The 22037-nt window shown below is 36.9% G+C and overlaps 1 protein-coding gene across 13 annotated transcripts in view; it reads right to left on the bottom strand.

The window, feature by feature from the left end:
• RBBP8 (RB binding protein 8, endonuclease) overlaps positions 1–22037 on the bottom strand; it is a 109731-nt gene that overhangs the window by 23496 nt on the left and 64198 nt on the right. For all 13 annotated transcript variants that reach the window (XM_046025617.1, XM_046025615.1, XM_046025614.1 and 10 more), the window contains 6 exons: positions 18254–18320; positions 9840–10015; positions 7816–7920; positions 4023–4120; positions 2291–2400; positions 27–924 (listed from right to left, as the gene is read on the bottom strand). In XM_046025617.1, coding sequence (XP_045881573.1) covers positions 27–924; positions 2291–2400; positions 4023–4120; positions 7816–7920; positions 9840–10015; positions 18254–18320 — 1454 coding nt within the window. The remainder of the gene's footprint in view (positions 1–26; positions 925–2290; positions 2401–4022; positions 4121–7815; positions 7921–9839; positions 10016–18253; positions 18321–22037) is intronic.

The following is a 22037-nucleotide window of genomic DNA, read 5'->3' as shown; positions in this document are numbered from 1 at the left end:
AAAATACTTGAACATTTAACACAAACCTTCACATCATCAAAAAGATTCTCGGTCTCCAAACTTTCATGGGGACGTAGAGGGATTTTAAAGACGGGATTTTCTTCCTTGATTTGTAATGGTGTTTTATTATCTGGAGATGATTTACCCAAGGAGTGGAGGATGCACTCCTGTAAACAGGATTCCTCTGGGGCATCTCTGGTTAACACACAGCTCCCGCTCAAGGCTTTGCGGCTTGAGGAAGAGCCCTTTGGAACGGGCTTCAAGGCCTCATAGAGAGTCACTTGCCTAAATCTGATTTTAGAAGTCTCACTTCCTTGGCTTTTCTCTTGATGCTGAATAGCCGAACATCGATCAGACAGATCTAGAGGTTTATCCATCATATAGTCTCCATTCATGGAAGAATGACTATCCAGTAGCAAGGGAAAGGCGTTTTCTTTATCAAAAGAGGCTTGGGGGCTGCTTACTTCATCTTCACTTTCTTCCTCAATTTTCTTCCTTTTGGATGTTCTGCCTCCCAGTGATTTCAGGGGTATCACAAGTTTGTCTTTATCAGTGACAGCATCTTTAATATGATCAAAACCATCCTGTTCATTTTTGGATTCACTTATATTTTTATTGATAAGCATCTGCTTACTGGAAGATGACTGGCTAATGATCTTGTTCCCTTCAGACCCAAGATTATGATGTGTGAAAAGGACACCATCTTCTGATTTTGATCTAGTTTTCTCTGATTTAGAAGTAGAAGTGTTGTTGATGGGGGCTGTTTTCAGAAGGTTTTTTTTCCCAGTCTCTAAGAGAGAAGGGGAAAAACTTGTATTCAAACCTAAACTACGTTTCGTATTAGAAGTAGCTCCAAATACAGGAGAAGATACCCGAGTAGTCAATTCTTCTTGAGGAGGAGTCTTTGACTTAGAATCTGAAAATCTAAAAAAAATAAGGAGTGATAAAACTTTTTTTTCCTACTAAAGAAACAGGATAAGAATTTCAAGACAAGCATCTGAGAAAACTTACACTAATATAGAATTGTTAATAGTAAGGGTCTTAGACTCAGTACGGTATTAGACTCAGATGATTAACCAACATTTGAAATAGGGTAGCGCTGTCAGCTTTTTTCATTTGGCTGACAAAAAACAGAGCAAAATGATACAGTAAATCTATCTCAATACCTTGATATTCCTATCCATAAATATTTTTCCTAAGTAATTCAGAAAACTTCACTATATAAGAAAATTGTATTTTATTAAATTCTACTGGAGACCCAAATTCTTTAATATGAAATCTTGTCATAAGTGACTTTAAGAAACAAACTCCTTCTCCTACAGAATTGAACATAACTTAGGAGCCAGTCTGCCTGTAGCAGAGCAGACATCTGTGATAGCAGAAGGAGTATTAAGGTTAAGTCTGAAGATGTGGAATGGGTAAGAACTCTGGCTCTAGTCATTAACAGCCATGTGATGTTAAATCAGGCATTTAATCTCTGTGGAGCTGCGTTTCTGTTGACTAAAAAATAGGAGCAATAAAACCTACTTTAATGAATTACTTTGGTGACAAATATGATAGATGCATCTAAAACCAAAAGCACTTTTAAAAAGCAAAATAATACACAAATATAGATATTATTAGTGGATGTTCTGAAATTCGTAAATGAGATACAACACAATCTTGAAAATTCATCGAAGCTTATAGGAGCATTTTATACAAGATCTAGCTTTTGGAAATACAAACACAGAAGGGATGACTGGGTCTTGAAAGAGGCAGAGGAACAAGGCTGGAAACTCTTAATGCTTCACAGAAGTACAGAAAGAACCTAAAAAATAATATCCATCTCTCTATAGTAATGCAAAAGGCCCTCAATTCATCATAAAGTGGGGGAAAGATGTATTTTTAAATTAATTATTTGGGAGAATCTCCAGCAGACTCCTCTCTGAGCATGGAGCCCAACTTGGGGCTCAATCCCATGACCCTGACTGAGATCATGACAGGAGCTGAACAAGATTGGACACTTAACTGATTTTGTCACCCTGGTAACTCATGGGGAAAATATTTTTTAAAATAAAAATTAATAGAGGTTCCTTGTTGGCTCAGTCAGTAAAGCACACAACTCCTGATCTCAGGGTCCTGAGTTTAAGCCTCTGTTGGGCATGGAGCCTGCTTAAAAATAAATAATAAGTAAATACAACCGGAATGACAAACTATATGCTGACAGAAACAGTTTGATTACACAGAACTCACTGTAATGAGATCTCACCAACAGTCTGTAAATTTTTTTAACCAAAGTGCCCCAAATTACCTTAAACTATCTTCATTGTTTCTTATAGATTCCTCAAAAGGTTGTTTCTTGTGATCTTCTAGACATTGATAGAGTTCATCACCAAGAGGGCTCATGGGACCCTGAGATTCCTTCAATAGCAAAATATAAATACATAAATACAATGGAAGATTATTCATTCTTAAAGAGGAATGAAATGTTGATGAAACCCCAAAAGAGACTAAGTGGAAGAAGCCAGACTCAAAAACCACATAATGTAGGAATCCATTTATATGAATTAGCCAGAATAGGCAGACCCTTAAGGATAAAAAGCAGACTGGTGATTGCCAGGGGCTGTGGGTAGTGAGGAATGAGGATCGAATGTTTAACAGGTACAAGTATTATTCTGGGGTGATGAGAATGCTTTGGAACCAGAGATGGGGTAGCTGCAGAATACTGTGAATATATTAAATGTCACTGAACTGTAGACTTTAAAATGGTTAATTTTATGTTATGTGCTTTTCACCACAATAAAAAAAAATCGGAATTACTTTTAAGTTTAAAGAGAGAAAGCCATCAATATTTTACTATTTGAAGTAAGTACATTCTATTACTGGTATGTAACACTCCATCAACTCCAATTCCAAAACACATTAAGACGAGGCAAAAGGAATAAAGATAATTATTTATGTTGAGAGTAAACAAATTTAAAAGAATCTTTTAGAGAGCGGTGCTTCTCAAACTTTTACATGCATTCAAGTCAACTGAGGACCTTGTGAAAACACAAGTTCTCTTGCTGTAGGTCTGGCGTGGGGTCTGATATTCTCTGTCGCTAACAGAACTTTAAGGTAATGAAGATGCTGTTGGCCTATGGATCACACCTGGAGCACCATGTCTTTAGGGATCAGCTCCTTAATATATCTGGTGTTTAAACTACTTCCTTGTCAGATTTATGGGTAGGAGGGAATTAGAAACCATTAAGACACATTTAAAGTTCAAAGGTTAAAAACTACCCATTACCACTGGAAGAGGGGTTTAAAACTAGAAAGAGCAAGAACAAGATCCAAACGTAATGAAATTTTAAAAAATTTAACAGTAAGACAATTTTGTAAGAGCAAATATACATTTGCTGACTAAAGCAAAGGAATAGTATTTTAAAGTTGTATCAAAATAAAACTTAAAATTGAAGAGTTAAGTTTTCTGTTTTTAGGGATCACTTAAGGAAAAAAAGTGAATGTGCCTGATGTAAGTAAGGAAGTACTAAAACAATGAAAAGAAATTCATGGGATCAATTTCTAACTCAATCCCTAAGAATCAGATTGCACATATAAAGACAAAAAGCTAAAGCATCTATAGCAGTTCCAAGAACTCAGCCTGTTTTCCCAAACAAACCCCAGTTTAAAGGATATTGAAAAGTTCTAATAAATTCTGACACCAACCTTAAGGTTTAAGTCTTCATTGAGACAAAACAAGGTAGGAGTAGGGAGGATAGAGGAAGCAAGGAAGGATTGGCCAAACCCTCCAAGCCATCACCACTTTCCCTAAATTTTTACTCAACCCACAACCTATGATATAAAGAATTCTAGAGACTCCAGGTTTTTCAGACGCTGGAGCAGATAATATAAATGGGTCTTTCTAACCATATCAATTTTGTTCTAGGCCTTTATCCCATGATCCTTGGATAAAATAACTTTTCTCTTGCTCAATTCTCTAAAAATCGACCTCAAAGGACACCAGTTAATTCATAGTATCACCAAACTAAACAATTACTTACAGATTCTTCTTGAACACTAAATCCAAGTGTTTCAGCAACAACTGTAGCTAAGTTAAAAGATGACTTATCAGTAGGACAATTGCTTGTTCCACGTGTTTCTAAGAAAAAAACAAACCCCGCAATTACACAATTGTAGAAATGAGATATACTGAAAAATACAAAAAAGGAAAAAAAGACGCTGAAAGAACCACTCTATAGATGGCACTGGACAATTTTAAAATTCTGTGCAAAGAAGTCCAAAATATCTATTATAATAATAAATTAAATTGCAGGCACCTAGCATTTACATTTGTCAAGTTTTTTTTAGCTAAGATTTTCTATTTTTCCTAAATGAATAGAATGCAATGGGCAGATTATTTTTCTTATTGCCACTGAAAAAAAACCCAAAATTCATATATAATTGTGCTGGATTTCTTGCGGTCTGAGATATAGCATGAATATAAAACTGTATTTGTAGTACCTTTCATGAAAACATACTTTGTGGGAGAGATTTTCAGCACTGCGTAATTTAAGATTTAAGCTAACACATATTTACAGAAATCATCTGTGTTCAAGTATTTTACAAAGGTTTATGTGTACAGAGTTTCAACAAATCAACAGGTATTGATGGGACACATACTATGTTATAGGCATTGTGCTAGGCACTAGATAGGAAGAAAGAAGGTTCTTGTCCTCAAGGAGTTTAAGGACTGATAAAGGTGAAACAGAAAGGTGAAAAGAATTGCAATAAAATGTGATAAAAACTAAAGGTACAAAACAAGTGACTTAAACATAGAGGAAGGACTCCTAAATCTGTCTTAGGTTATCAGGGAGAGTTATAACAAGTGATGCCTAAGGTGACCCCTTGGTCACCTTAGCAAGAGGATCTGGAGAGGTCGCCTGGGCCCAGGCACAGAGGGAAGGACTATAAGTTAATGTGAAAGGGTTCAGACATGTGAAATAAAACTGCATGTTTAGAGAACTTCAGGTGTTTTAATTGCTGGAAATCAAAATGAAGAAGATATAACTATAGCAGGACATAAGCCCAGAGAGGCCAGTGAGGGATCTCTCTCGCTCTCTCTCTCAGGGGTGTGGAGAGGTGAAGAATGGAATCCTTCCCGCACTGGATTCAACTGGAATAAATGGGAGATAATACAGAAGAGCTACTGAGCACAGATCACTTTTTCAGCTTGGAAGAGAAGCTGTAGCTAAGGACAGAGACAATTAAAAGGGGTTATTTTTAAAAGATGGAAGGTAACATATGCATATATTGAAAAGAAAAAACCTGAAAAGAAGCTGGAGATATAAGAAAAGAGGACAACTGAGGGAGCAAAGTCCTGGCAGCAGCAGATGAGAATGGGCTCCAGAGTGTAGACAAGTAAGGATCTGCCACACTCAGTGTTATGTCCCCAGCACCCTTTGCCAGACAGTCTGTCTATACACATGTATACACACACACATACACAGTAATATGAAATGACTTGTTAGCTTTTAGAGAATAAGTTTTGTACTCACATTAAGTGAATGTGATTAACCTTGACCAACCCTTTCAACTGAGCTCTGGATCTCATCTCCTCTCACCTTTTCACGGGTGTAGCAACTGTTCCCTCTTTCCTTAGAATTATTCATCTCTCTCTCTGTACTTGACCATTCTATCAACATAAAAATATGCTGCACAGGGGCGCCTGGGTGGCTCAGTTGGTTGACCATCCACCTCTTCGTTTTTGGCTCAGGTCGTATTCTCAAAGTCCTCCAATCGAGCTGGGTGTCTGGCCCCTTGCTGAGTGGAGTCTGCTTGTCCCTTTCCCTCTGCTCCTTCCCCCACCCCGCAGCTTGCCTCCTCTCTCTCAAATAAATAAATAAAATATGCTGCATATGCTATAATATCCCATCTTTTAACGTCCTCACTTGACCCATTTTCTAGCTACTGTCCCATTCTCCTTTCCCCTTTACCATAAAGCACCTCGAAGGAACAGTTTGCAAGTATTCTCTCTGCTTACTCTGCAAGCTTCTTTTGACATGCAACAGTCTAGCTGAATACCATTACATTTTAACAATTTGTGTTACAAGTTTTAATACTCCATGATCTGCATGAGACCACATCCAATGGTCAATTTTCAGTCTTCATCTTCCCTGACATATTAGCATTGTCTGCCACAGCTGGCCACCTCTTTCTCTCTCCACATGGCTTAAAAGACACTACTTTACCTCAATTCTTTTTTAAAAGAATATGTATTTATTTATTTGAGAGAGAGAGAGCAGAGGGAGAGGGAGAGAAGGAGACTCCTTGCTGAGCACAGAGTCTGATGCGGGGCTTGATCCCAAGACCACAGATCATGACCCGAGCAGAAATCAAGAGTTGGATGCTTAACCAACTGAGCCACCTAGGAGCCCCTACCTCAGTTCTATCTCACTGGCAGCTCCCTCTCTGGCTACTTACTTTGTTAGTTTCTCCTCATTTTCACAACGTCTAAATCACCATCTAGATCGCTGTAATATTGCCTTTAAGGAGGTGAAAATGGTTCTGAAAGCAAAGGAATCTTTTTATGCATAAAGCACTTACATACACACACTCGTACTGTAGATCAGTAGTACTGAATTTCCGTGGAAAAGTGGTTAGGGGAAAAAGTGTCTAAAAAGGCTAGGGTGGTGGTAAGAAAAATAGCTGAGAATCACTACTTTATATAATGAAGCACCCCAGAGCTAAGTACTTTAACTTCCTCTCTTCTCTATCTACATTCACTTGCTTGGTAATCTCATCTAGTTTTCTGACTTTAATACCACCTACACGCTAACAATTTTCATTCCTATCTCTTAGACCTTTCTAAACTCATATCCAATTACTTATCCCAAATCTTACTTGAATGTCTATGTAGCATCTCAGAATATTCTCAAAAAACAAACTTCTGATTTCTAACCACCCCATCCCCACCCCCATTTTATAAACCTGATGCTCCTGGTCTCTTTCTTCTTAGTAAACAGCAGTTCTAAAGAATAGAGTTGCCCAGACCAATCTCCCCCTTACTCACTTGGCCCCAGACACAGAGGCTTCCTTAATGTTCCTCATAAAGAACCAAATGACACCCTGATCCCAAGGCCTTTGTGCTTTGACTTCTCTAACTGGGGTGTCCATTCCCCCAAATCCACATGACTCCCTTGCTTCCTTACTTCTCTCCTCAAGTATCACTTTCTAAAGTGAGGCTTCCTAATATATTTTTAAATATTTTATTTATTTATTTGCAAGAGAGAGAGTGAGAGAGAGATCACGAGCAGGGGGGTAAAAGTAGAGGAGAAGCAGACTTCCTGCTGAGCAGGGAGTCCGATGCAGGACACGATTCTAGGACCCGAGGGTCATGACCTGAGCCTAAAGCAGATGCTTAACTGAATGAGCCACCCAGGAGCCCCCTAATATCTCTTCTTACCCAGCTTTATTCTTTAGAACACATGCTTCTACCTATTATGTATTTATTTTCTTTCTCCCTCAACTAGATTGTATGCTCTATGAGGTTTAGGGCTTCGTTTTGTTCAGTGCCTGGTATACAGTAGGCACTCAAGTATTTGTTGGATGAATGAATAAAGCACAGAAAAGTCTGTTTACTTAAAATTATTAGCGGTCTGTATTAATATGGATGGGCTATTACTATGAATTAATAATAGGATAACATGACTTTCCAATATGAAAAAGACACTATTCAACCAATAATACAAGCAAAATCATATGGAAAATACTGTCTAATTCAGACTGTTGGCCACTCTTGCCCACCAGTAATCACAAACTTTAAACTTATAAAGTAAATCTCAGTATGTTGCTTACTGGTCACCGGGGACTGACTCTGATCACAAGTGTCAGCCACTAGAATTTCACTTTCATTAGGTTTATGTTGTGGATGAGCTGAAGACTTTGGAACTTTTCTCAGTTCTAAAGGGAGAAAAAAGATTACATATAAATGAACAATTATGATACAAAATACCAAAATATATTGTAAGCCAAAACAATCTTGTCTTTAAGTGCATTAGAAGTATGATTTTACTGAAAAAAAATTTCATATTCCTATAAAAGAGTTCTTTCTTTTAGTTTCACTAAGAAACAAAGAAGTTAGGACTGTGGGAGAAAAGGACTAGAATAGATAAGCTTCTTCTGACCTAACCATCCTAGAGTTCTAATATTTTAATACATCTTTTCCTTATATATTTGCTGCAAATCAGTAGGCTCATTTAAAATGAGTACTGCCTCATATATCTCAACAATCTTTGTTTTTAGAGTTTTTATTTATTGGAAGGAAATCCCAAAACATGCTTTATTAGAAACCATTCCAATGTTTAAGGATTTAATTTAATGAAAACCAAAAGAAAGACAAAGTAAAGGGAAAGAGACTTTTATTAACTATAACTAGAAAATAATATAATGCCCTATAAACTTTAAAATAAGGTAGGGTAATAATAAGAGAAGAAGACCAAGTAAACAAGTTTTCGAACAATTTGCATGGCTCAAAAACGATCTTATATTTTATAACCAAAATTTTAGATTACAAGTAAAAAGGGATCAGAGCAAGATTAAAACAGACAAATTAAGTTTTAAAATAGTTACAGGTTATTTTCATATGATGAAGAAATAAACCCAAAGCATTATACAAGATAGAAAAAAAGAATTTCCTAATAAAGAAAACTGCTGTAATTTGTTTTTTAGGTATTCTTACAGATGGATTTAAACATGATCTAATATGTAGAGGCTTATCTGTAGTGATTCTGTCAGATAGCAGACTAAAAGGCCAAAGAACGTTCATTTAAGAACGTTCAAGACCTTACATTTTACTTTATTTAGTTCCTAATTAAATGTAAGATTTGTAACAGTTCTTTTGTTTTCCACTAGATGGTGATGCAAGCTCATATAAAATGGAAAAAAGAAATGGTAACACTTTTCCAATATCAAAGAATAAGATCGACTTATTATTTTAAAGGCATAGCTACTCTTAGCTTATTTGTATTATGAAATTATCTCTAGAAATATGTACACTCCTTCCCTCCAAATGCCTTCTTTGTTACAATTTAGGTAAAATGAAAGTCTTTGCTTCTTATCAATATTAAAAGAAATAATCATTGTATCATATCACATGATAAATTTCAGGGCTATATGCAAAGGCAGTTCCAAAGTATTTAGCAGAGGTGGTAAATGGGCCTGGAGTTAGAAATACGTCACTGATTAAGCCACAAAGTAGATACTTTATAAAGCCATTTCTTGGTTACCATCAATTGCTTCACATTATAACAAAAACAGCCAGTTAAAGCTACTGGTAGGAGGAGCTATGGGTAAGACATGGAAAGTACAAAAGTTTAGCTCCAGGGTGATCTGTATTTGAATTCTGACTCATCTACTTACTTGACAAGTGACCCAGAATCAGTTACCTAATCCCTCTGAAGAGCAAACCTTTCTTCATTACAAAATGAAAATACTGACAGCTACCTTCCAAGCTTGTCAGAAGGATTAAAATATAGTAATAACTCACTTGAATCACTCAGCATATACCTGGCACACAGTACGTGAAAATTAACATTAAGTTCCTTTCCCTTTTTTCTTCTAATCCCACTCAGATATAGACACAGGAATATTTTTTTAAATAAAGAGAAAAACCTATACACTACATTTATAAGATGCTGGGGGTTTACATATTCAGAGAAGCAATGCATGCCTATACATAACATAGGCGGAAAATGTTGTGACGTACAGTTGCGATGTAAGTTCCGCAACAGCGGCTATCTTCCTTCCCCTAGGTGGAAGAACAGAAAAACTCACCATAGCAGAACACTCTTGTATACACTATAAAACTCAAAAACCCTTACCGTTTGCACACACGGACTGCTCTAGTATAGCATGTGTTTGTTCTATGTATCGGACATGGAGGTTCTCCTTTCTTCGGAGCCGATTAACACCCGAAAACGAAAAAGCTGTTATTGGTGAATCTGGAATAACATTTTCCTCAGAGTCAAGATCAGCCGCTTGGTGCTGTTGATCATTTCTAGAGGAAAATAATGACAAATGCAAGAAAATTAAGGCAACACATATTTATTAAAACATCTCTTTTAGCATGGACTTATAAAAGAGCACAGGTATGAAGCTGTAAGAGATGTAATTACTTGCATTTAATACTCCAAATCTAAATACAAGGATTAGAGAAGTATTCAAATGTTTAGAGTGCCAAGTGGGGAACACTACTGTAAGCAGTGAAGTACAAAGTGTAGTTGGGGGTACCTCGGGGTGAAATGAAAAGAACTTCAAATGGGAGAGAAAATGGGCAGAGGAGCCACACATTTGAGTGAAGGCATTTGATACTCTGCACCTGGCATTAGAGAAGGGCAAGCTAGAACTACATGAGCAAGAGCCTTGATTAAATTTGTGCATAACTTATAAAGCAAGAGGAGAAGAGTTAATTAAGGTTTTGGAGCATGAAATAATGTGACAATTGAGCAGCAAGACTGCAACATGGACAGAGACAGAAAGAATGGAGGCAAGGAATCAATTCAGCAGTGGCTGTCATGGTCCAGGCAAGAGTTTCTGTGGGTCTGAATTAGAACGCTGAAAATAGGGGCGCCTGGGTGGCTCAGTTAGTTAGGGGCTGCCTTCGGCTCCGGTCATGATCCCAGGATCCTGGGATAGAGTCCTGCATCTGGCTCCCTGCTCAGTGAGAAGCCTGCTTCTCCCTCTCCCTCTGCCTGCTGCTCCCCCTACTGTGCTCTCTCTGTCAAACAAATAAATAAATATCTGTAAAAAAAATGTTGAAAATAGCTATGGAGAGGAAGGGGCCAATGTCAAATACTGTAGTAGTAGAATCAACATGATTTGGTAAGTGACAAACACAGGGTGATGAATAATACTAACAGTGGTAACTACCAACATCTGTTGGAGGTTTATATTGCCAGGCATGAGGCAGAAGTGCTACATGCATTGGTTTAATTATCACAACTGTAGGTGCCATAAATACCACTCGCATTTTATAAATGAGAAAATGGAAGATACGGAAGTTAAGTCACTTATTAAAAAATTAGTAACAGAAGCAATATCTAAGTCCCGGCAGCTAGATCCCAGGACAATACTGAGAAGCATTCAATGTGTTATCCTTAGTATAGACCATGAGACTAATAACTGACTACAAGTAGGATTCACACTTTGAGTTTCCACCACTGCTTCTACCCCGGCCCCCTTACAATCTATTCTCAACACATCAGTCATAAAAGCCCTACTAAAACTTCAGTCATAGAGTATCACTCTTCCGATTAAAACCTGCCATATCTCCCCATTTCACTTGAAACACAAGCCAAAGTCTTTTAGATGATCTAATTTTTCCCCTCCCCCTATTACCTCTGATCTTTTTTTAAAATTATATTCTACTCCAGTCACCCTTGGTTTCTCAACCTATGCACTTTAGGTTCCTTGTTCTAGCTCTCCCATTTGCTTGGAATGCTCATCCCCAGATAACACTTAGCTATCTCATTTCCTTCAAGTCCTTGCTGAAGTTTTACTTTCCCATCAGTGGCTACTTCGAACATGCTCTTTAAAATTGTAACCTCTTGGAGTGCTTGGGTGGCTTAGTTGGTTGAGCGCTGGACTCTTGGTTTTGGTTCAGGTTATGATCTCAGGGTCGTGAGACTGAGCCCTGCATCGGCTCTGCACTCAGCAGAGCTTGAGATTCTCTCCCTCTCCCCACTCCCTGCTCAAGCTCTCTAAAATAAACAAAATCTTTAAAAAAATAAAAAATATAATTGTAACCTTGTTCCCACACTTTTGGTACTCCTGTTCCTTGTTATTTTGCTCTGTTTACTTTATCCACAGTATTTATGGCTTTCAAACTTAGATATAATTAATTTGTCTATTGTTCACCTGCCAGAATGTAAGCTCTAAGAGGATAAAGAATCTTTGGCTCACTGATGCATCAAGTGTCTACAATAGTGGGCACTTGGTACATACTCAATAAATATTTGTTAAATGAATGAATATGAGAAATCCCCAGATTCTATTAGAAAAATAAATTTGTGCTGATCCAGGCATGTATTTTTGCCCAACTCAATTCAAGACCAATGACACCTAAAGACTGGGTTTGGACCGAATTGTGGTTATCGAGTAAATAGTTAATTAACTTGAACTCAATTGACTTTCCCATGTGAAATGATTACTGATCTTATTGGTCAATTCTTTTTTTTTTTTTAATAACTACTGGTCAATTTTACCAGTCTGTCAGGCATTCAAGGCTTTATGTGATAAAACCAGTCTATCTATTATACTGATTATCAATTTGTAATACTATTTCCAAAAAAAGAAGCAATGAGAATTTTATAAACTATGACCAACAGAGATTTAAAAAAAATACAATATTAATTTTTCCTAATACAGATTTATATCTTAATTTCCTGGATAATATCAGTATCCTATAATTTCCTGGATAATATCAGTACCCTATAATCCTATATTCTATACTGAGGAAAGTCTTTAGAGCTAATATCTACTTTTTAACTGTCTTATTGTGGAAAAACAGAGTAAGTTAAGGTCATATGAGAAAGCCTTATAAATTAATGGAGTGTAAAATCTATCTGACCTTGCCTTAACCAATCATGTCACAGGCTATCTGCCTATTAGTCATGAAAATTCAACCTGGAACATGAATGAGTCACAAGAAATTGATTTCCTGGCAGAAGGAAAATAAAAACAAAACCTAAAAACCCTAGATCTAATTAGAGGCGTCTAAGTCAGTACAAGTAAATATTTAGCACTAGTTTTGTCTTCTTTTGTCATAAAAGGGAAATTTGAAAAGCCAAAACAACTTCCATGTATTAACCAAGTCTCTTCTTTAAAGCATTAATCTCACTAATTTTTGAGAAATGTCAGAAGTTCATGCTATAGCTTTAGTTATTATGCACACTGGTCTACTTTCTTTCACTTTTCTAATAGCACAAGAGTAAAATTTTTTTGATTGTGTGTTTTATTTGTTGGCCTTCCCTTAAATTCCTTTCAAAACAACTTAAATTGTTTTTTTCTCAAGACCTATAAAGATTCAGGGTCTGGATCTGTAAAGAGTCTACAAAAAAGTTTTTTTTAACATTCAGCTTTTCTCCTCTAAAGAACTTAGTTAAAACATGATTTAAACTTAATGAAGCAGTTATAACCATCAAATTTACTTAAACATTCTGATTTTCAAAAAAGGGAAAAAACCCCTAAAACACAAACTAGTGAGTCTGCTACCCTGATCTCTTAGAACCAGTATGCACTTACAATATTCACAATTCAAGTAAGACTAATTTTAATTCTGAGGAATGCTTTATTGTATATGAAGCTCTCACAGGAAGGCATGTGACAATGATTCTCTTGATATCATCTCCTGAAGAATGATAGTGAAGGAAATATGTAGTAGTATGCCTCTGGGTTCCATCCTCAGGCAGATTTTCTCAACATTTTTTTAATGATTTTGATGAAGGGCCCTAATGGAATATTCATCAAATTTGTCGAAGATATAAAGCTGAGAATAAAAGCTAACTTAATATATGGCAAGAAAAAAAGCAACATATGAAAGACCTTCCCCAGAGGTTGGAATAATGGGCCAAATCTAACAAAATAAAATAGAACAGGTTAAATGTGAGATTATAAGCCTCAATGAACTGAGTCAGAAGAGAGAGAATCCAGGCTCTGCCACCTACACAGGCAGATAACCTTCTGAGGATGCTTTAGCACGAAATTACAGAAAGGGTATACAAACTCTGAAGTGAGGTAGACCTGGATTCAAGTGCTAGGTCTGACACTTATCAGTCATGGTGGATAAGTCAGTTAACCCTTTTGAACCTTGGCTACCGTGTCTATAAAGTACGGTACTGTAATTTCCCACTTTCTTTTTGCAGGAAAGCTGTGAAAAGTAATATATGTAAAGATGAAATCCAATGCCCAGGAAATAGTATTTAATCAATAGTGCTCTTCTTTTATTTATTTATTTTTTAAAAGATTTTATTTATTTGACAGAGAGAGACACAGCAAGAGAGGGAACACAAGCACGGTGAGTGGCAGAGGGAGAAGCAGGCTTCCCGCAGAGTAGGGAGCCTGATGTGGGGCTTGGTCCCAGGACCCTGGGGATCATGACCTGAGCCGAAGGCAGACGCTTAACAACTGAGCCACCCAGGCACCCCAGTAGTGCTCTTCTTTTAAAATGAAGCAGCAGCTAAATGGTATAAGGTTTCTTTGACAATCTACTATGAAGCTATGACTTTTTTTTTTTTTTTTAAGATTTTTATTTATTTATTTGACAGACAGAGATCACAAGTAGGCAGAGAGGCAGGCAGAGAGAGAGAGGAGGAAGCAGGCTCCTGCTGAGCAGAGAGCCTGATGCCAGGGCTCGATCCCAGGATCCTGGGATCATGACCTGAGCCAAAGGCAGAGGCTTTAACCCACTGAGCCACCCAGGCGCCCCAAAGCCATGACTCTTAAGTCCTGTATTTTTATTTAAAACAATATATCTACAAGTAGAGGATAGGAAAGACTCTGGCTTCAAGGTTCTAGTCACAGTAAGATCAGTAAGAATCAACCAGTAATATTTATGTGCTGTGACCCCATTAATGTAAGTAGAAAGATATAAAAAATGGAGAGAGCAAGACTGCCCTATTAGTCAGACCACACCTAGAATATGGAGTACTTTTATTTATTTTTCTTTTTTAAAGAGAGAGAATGGATGCACGTGCATGGTGAGGAGGAGGAGAGGGAGGGAGAATCTCAAGCAGACTCTGAGCATAGAGTCCAACATGGACCTCGATCTCTGGACCCTGAGATCATGACCTGAGCCACAATCAAGAGTGGGACACTTGACCGACTGAGTTACCCAGGTGCCCCTTGAATACTGAGTTCTTAATTAGGATAATGACAAATTAAAACATTAAAGAGAAATGGTCTTTGAAGTCTTGAAGTAATGCCTCCTGAGGAACAGTTTAAGAACAGAGGATATTTACCTTATGGAAGAGTAAGACTCAGGAGGGCCCTGACAGTTGTCTTCAAGAATGCAAAAAGTAGGGGCGCCTGGGTGGCTCTGTGGGTTAAAGCCTTTGCCTTCAGCTCATGATCCCGGGGTCCTGGGATCGAGCCCCTCGTCGGGCTCTCTGCTTGGCGGGGAGCCTGCTTCCCCTCCTCTCTCTCTCTCTCTGCCTGCCTCTCTGTCTACTTGTGATCTCTGTCTGTCAAATAAATAAAAAAATAAAATCTTAAAAAAAAATGCAAAAAGTAGAAGAGGGGGTAAAACTTGTTTCAGATGCTCGCAGAAAGCAAAACCAGAATCAACAAGTAACCTGTAAGTGGACTGAATTCTACACAAACTTGGAAAGAACTTTCTATTAATATCTCACTAGAATTAAACAGGCTTGAGAGATTAAACTTACAGTAGAAGTGTTCAAACAATGGCTATTTGTTAAGGAAATTATATAAGGAATTCAATTTGGAAAAAAGTGAAAATGAAATGAATATTACAGTCTTGAATGTCTAAACTGCTTTGACCTTCACTGATTCAGTATATCCATTTCCTAAAACACAGAGAGCCATGACCTCAACACTTAGCTTATTTATTGCTTTCTGTGACTGGCAGAGTTGAATATATGTATATGCATACACACGTACATTTTTTAAAACTTTAAGACAGCAGATTTTTTCTGAATAATTTCTTACTACAGTGTCACTAAATAACTGTCCTACCATATAAGTTACCTGTAACATTAAAACCAGCTTAGGTCAGAATTACTGGATTTAACAAGCAGAGGTGTAAGTCAAATGTTTTTTCTAAATGAACTTTCAGAGGAATTTCAGGCACTATCAGCATAATGTTACAGTGGTTTAGGGAGTCAAAGAAAAGATACTATTTGCCATTTTTTTAAACTGCCAAGTGAAAGTATATTTGTTTAAGGAGAGCAAGCTACAAAAGAGGTTGGCTTATGAGAATAACAACTACCTTAAACTTCAGAAGAGAACTTAAAGGCACACTAGATAAGCCCCTACACTGTTCTGATTCAGACATGTCTGAAATAAAAGATGCATACTTTGAAGCTCATCCATATGGTTACTCTTTACCGTAATTTCAAACTTTAGCTTTTATTTCTTTTCTAAAATATCAGTGAGCTTTAATAGAAAAACTTGTGACTTTCAGAACACTAAAAGTAAACCAATTCTGAGTGAATTTGAATTTATATTTCACCAAGAAAATGATACTGTCTAGTTTCAATTCACTTTATGTGCCTTGGTTTTGGAAGCGTTCACGTTTCTAATCCCATATTAACCTCTACATGTTCATTATCTTATCTTTGGTATTCATAAATATCAAGGCTGAGGTGTTCAGAATGCCATAAGCTACATGTAAATCACTTCACAAACCATTAATTAACGTAGGCCAACAATCACTTATCTGCAATCTTTGGAACCAGATGTGATATGGAATCCAGATTTTTTTTTAACATGATGGGTAATATGGAGCACATACAGTTTATTACACAACCCCTCCAGGGGAGCCTGAGGTATCATCCTGTAGTCAGGGACATTGCCATTTTTACGGCAAAGCACAGGAATCCTCATGTGAGTTGGGATTGATAAGGACTATATAAATAGTTGGGGTGTGAGTTGGGGTGAGGTTAGGTTGTGAATACCATTAAAAAAAACAAAAAACTTTTGGGTTTTAGAATCATATATAAGAGATAGTGGAAGTATGTTCTAGCTTACCTCAATGTGCAGTAGGAATAAAACTGTAAAGTGTTGACATTTTCATACATGCATGTTTGATAATCTCAGTCTGATCCCATAGCCTTCTTTCTTCACCTGTCATTCCCCTTCAAAATTCCCTTTACTAATATCTAGTGGACTGATAAAATGGGAGGATTATCAAAATACTATTGAATATCCACTACTTAAAAGCATATACTGATAAGGATGTTAATTCCACCTCTAAGATACGTTTATACATAAGACAGTAACCATTCTAAAGCCATATAATGTGTCACATCCGCATAGTTTACCAAAGATTTTGTAGATTTCTGCTCAAATGCAATAGAATCTTTAAGAGCCCTATAAAACCACAGGGACTATCCTGAATCCTAATCCTTAAAAACATTTCATAAGTTTTATATAAATGGGAACTAAGAACTGGCCATATCTCAGCTCTGTGACAGACCATATCCAGAAAAATAGATTCTTTTTCTGAGATACTGTTGAATAATGGAAAAAACAGAGGTGTTTAAGTCAAAAGATAGGGGGGAATGATAGACTTATTTACCCTACAAACTGTGAGACAATGGCAAGTTATTCGACTTCTGTGAACTTTGGTTTCCTTGTCTACAAAAGCAGAGATAATAAAAACTACCTTGTAGAATCATAGTGAGGATTAGAAATAATAAACATAATGCACAAAGAAGAGTAAAGTACATAGAATACAAGTTACTATTTTTATTCTGTGTGAGAAATGTGGGGAGAGGAACAGAAAAAGGAAGAAGCTCTCCAGGTCTGCAAAGTGTGTAAGAGGAAAAAGTTATTCAGACTGCTTTTAGAAGCTTTTGGGTCAGGGCTGAGAACTCAAATATTTATTTAAAATATAAGTATTGGGGTGCCCTGGGTGGCTCAGTCATTAAGTGCTTGCCTTCAGCTCAGGTCATGATCCCAGGATCCTGGGATTGAGCCCCGCACTGGGCTCCCTGCTTGGCAGGAAGCCTGCTTCTCCCTCTCCCACTCCCCCCGCTTGTGTTCCCTCTCTGTCAAATAAATAAATAAAATCTTAAAAATAAATAAATAATTAAAATATAAGTATTTCAGGGGCATCTGGGTGACTCAGTTGAGTGTATGACTCTTGGTTTTGGCTCAGGTCATGGTCTCAGAGTTGTGAGACTGGGCCCCACTTTGAGCTTCCTGGAAACTGCCCCTTACCCTGGCTCATGCTCTCTCCCTCTCTTTCTCTCAAATAAATAAACAAATCTTAAAAAAACAAACAAACAAATATTTCAAATAAATAATTATAAAAATTAAAATGTTTTACATTAAAATATTTTCTTATGTACACATTAACGTAATAGATACATATACACTCTTCATGTGTACTCCCAAAAGAGTGATTTTCTTTATGTTATTGCATAAAACTGTACAATTTTTAAAAATGAAACCTGCAACTCTTAATATCTTCAGTTTGTATAGCTAAGTGTAATAAAGGAAGAAAATTTGAGGGAAAATATTCAATTTTCTGTTGCAATTAAGGAAAGCTACTTACTCAATTTTCTGTTGCAGCTGCTCAGAAAGCTTTTTATTTTCTTCCTGGAGAGTATTCTTTTCATTCACTTAAGTATAAATGAAAAACAAGCACATGCATGTTAGGCTTTTTCAATAATATCAATAATTATGGAGAAATTAGGATTTCTAATTCTAAGCCATAATGTTAGTCAGAGTTTATGCTACTGTGCAAGACTAATGTGTTACTTGGTAGGGATCACTACATCTCATATTGTGCCAGTTCTATGTAACTGATTAACTGATAATTTTATTTTATGCTTGTGGGCAAAAAAGAAAAAGTACCTCATGTACTGGGGAGTACAGTTTAATTATTTCTACTGAAGTCAAGAGAGCATTCCATCTGTTACTCAGTCCTACTAATTCCAAATACCATTTTAGTAAAAGACCTTTATCTTGAAATAAATCTGATATTAAAAGTAAAATAACACCAAAGAGCAGTATAATTTTTATAACATTAGCACATTTAAGTCAAATTCTCTTCCTTAATCATACCCTGTTCCATAATTACAGCATCAGTAATTTAAATATATCCACTGAAATAGTATTTGTTTGAATCTACCTTGACTAAATTTTCCTGTCTGTGTTTATTTAATTTAGAAAGCAGAAACCCAATTTTGGGCCAAATTTCTACTTCAGTCAGCACAAAATTATTATGGTATATAATATATACTTTATATATATATATGTGTATATATATATAGTATATTTTATATATATATACTTTTGAATGATGTCACTAGCTAAGCATGTACTTCGCTAGGAGGAATATCCAAGAGCTCACAGTAAATATGACTAATCTCTAGAAATAAAGTTAATCATATTCTAAACATTTGTTAATAATTTAGTGGTTTATAAATCTAAACATATTTTCTTTCATTGAGTAAATAAAGCTTTTTTGGCTATATATAATATGTGAGGCTACTAAACTACCTCCTATGGAGGATCTTAAAAAAAATTAAGTTATGGACAGTGTCTAGAGAAAAGTACAGCCTAATGAGGGACTAGATATTACTTAAATGTATTTTATACTGTTGAAAGCAAGAAGGACATTATAGAGGTACAGAACTAAAGGAAATTTCAAGGAGAAACAGGTTACTTTGGGTTCTTGAGAAGATGAGGAAAGGATTCATCAAAGACAGGACAACTGAACCAGAGTTTTCTGGTTTGTTTTTTTTTTTTAAGATTGATTTATTTGAAAGAGAGAGATCTTGAGTGGGGGAAGGGGCAGAGGGAGAGAATCTCAAGTAGATTTCCTGCTGAGCATGGAGCCTGACATGGGGCTCCACCTCACGACCCTGAGATCATAACCTAAGCCAAAACCAAGAAAGGGACGCTTAAGTGACTGAGCCACCCAGGCACCCATGGACAGAGATCTATGCAGAGAATTAATGAAGCAAAGTTAGAAAGAAAGTTTGGGTATAATAAATAGTAGGAAACCTTCAAAATCAGGTTAAGTAATCTGAACTTCATTTTAAAAGATTACCAGGTGTTATTTTTCACAGCTGAATGATGGGAAGATTGGTTTGTTAGTATGTACAGCCTACACCAAGGTGAGAAAAAAAAAGCACTGACCAGTCAGGTGATCCTTAAAATATGAAATGAGTATTTGGACTAATGTGGAAGGTACAGAAATAGGAATTGAGCATAGGCAGAAGAGCTATTACAGACGCAGAATCAGTAATTATTTGGCAATTCATCCTCTCTTAGGTGAGAGAAATTAAAGATGACCTTAAATTTCTAATAAAGATGGTTTTACCTGACTCTCCCTCTCCAAATACCAATGAAATGACAAAGCAACTCTAACAATTAAGTCAACTGCAATACTGACAAGCCTGAATGGTTGCCACCAGCAGATCAGAACTAAGAAAAATTCACTAACTTTTAAAAATAGATAGACTCAGACTGATGGATGGTAAAATCTAACCAAAGAAAAGGCCTTTAAAAAAGTGAGCCTTTTCAGCAGAACATCACATTAATTCCAGTATAGGCAGAATTCCAAAAGTTGCTGAATGAGCAAACAGTTGCCCTTAAGCTAAAGTCATGAGAACAGATTTCCAGAAGTATTAACATGGGAGAGTCCATTAATAAATACTGAGACAAGGAGATCAGGGCAGTAACTTACAGTAATCACTACAGAAGGCACTCCCAGAAGTGCCTAGAAGACAAACTATCCATATACCCTACAGAAAATCTCTCCGGTCAAGTTTCCCTTTTTCCTACCTTCTGTCATTGAAGTAGGGCTCCTGTAAATCAGAACCTGCATTCACTGTTAGCAAAGTAGGCATTCTTCCTTGAGCTAAAGAAGTTAAGTCTACATTTAACAAAAGCATTAATTTAGAGACATCTATAATTATAAAAAATTAAGGGTCAAAAAACACATAAAAAACTTAAAAACACAGTATTTTTTAAAAAAAGAACTTAAAAACTGGGGACTCCTGGGTGGCTCAGTCAGTTGAGTGTCTGACTCTTGTTCAGCTCATGATCTCAGGGTCATGGGATTGAGCCCTGTGTGGGGCTCTACACTCAGCACAGAGTCTGCTTAAGATATTCTCTTTCCCTTTCCCTCTACCTCTTCCCTCCCCCAGCTCTCTCTTTCCCTCTCTGTAAAATAAATAAATCTTTAAAAAAGAAAAGGAATTAAAAACCAGTGGAAAAAAATTTAGCCTCTGGATAAGTAATTTTAATACAGGAAACAAAAGATATCTGATGACATCTTCAGATTTCAAAGGCTGATAGGTTCATTAAAAACAAGCAACAGGTGGCCATGAAAGAAACAAAGGTCATAATCATTAAAAGCATAATAAATGGGATGAAAACAGACTAAATGTGAATGAATACAGAATATCTACCTAAGGGACTCCCCAAATTCAGCATTAGAGGCTAAAGTTACAAAGTGTAAAGAAAGGTAAGACAGAATGGGAGGACCTGGCATCTTAGTAATCTGTGTTCCAGAAGAAGAAACAGAGAGAATGGAAAGGGACACTTAAAAAAAAAAAAAAAGCAGAAAAAAAAACCTTCTTGGGCAAGTAAACACTTGAGGATTGATGAATGAACTAGATATTCTTTTTTTTTTAAGATTTTATTTATTTATTTGACAGACAGAGATGACAAGCAGAGAGGCAGGCAGAGGGGTGAGGTGGGGTGGGGAAGCAGGCTCCATGCCAAGCAGAGAGCCTGATTCCGGGCTGGATCCCAGGACCCTGGGATCATGACCTGAGCGGAAGGCAGAGGCTTTAATCCACTGAGCCACCCAGGTGCCCCTGAATTAGATATTCCAACAGTGATCTTACTATAAAACAACTAGAACCGGGGCGCCTGGGTGGCTCAGTGGGTTAAGCCGCTGCCTTCGGCTCAGGTCATGATCTCAGGGTCCTGGGATCAAGTCCCGCATCGGGCTCTCTGCTCGGCAGTGAGCCTGCTTCCCTCCCTCTCTCTCTGCCTGCCTCTCTGTCTACTTGTGATCTCTCTCTGTCAAATTAAAAAAAAAAAAAAAATTAAAAAAAAAAAAAACACAACAACTAGAACCTACAGAAAAACATAATTTTTACTAAACTGCTGAGCTCACAGGAAGAGAAATGCAAGGGACTCCCACACCACCACCACAATCATCAACAAAACAAAATAAAACTGTGAGCTAAAACCGGAGCAGTGTAGGTAAGCAGATGCCGGTATCACAGCCTTGGTATAGGGACTGAACCCGAGATATCCAGTTTAAGCCCAAACTCCTGGAATGGATCCAAAGTAAACCTTATCCTTACCACTAG

This window comes from Meles meles, chromosome 12 (genome assembly GCF_922984935.1).
Source record: "Meles meles chromosome 12, mMelMel3.1 paternal haplotype, whole genome shotgun sequence".
NCBI classification, from domain to species: Eukaryota; Metazoa; Chordata; class Mammalia; order Carnivora; family Mustelidae; genus Meles; species Meles meles.
This window is presented reverse-complemented; position numbering and strand designations above follow the sequence as displayed.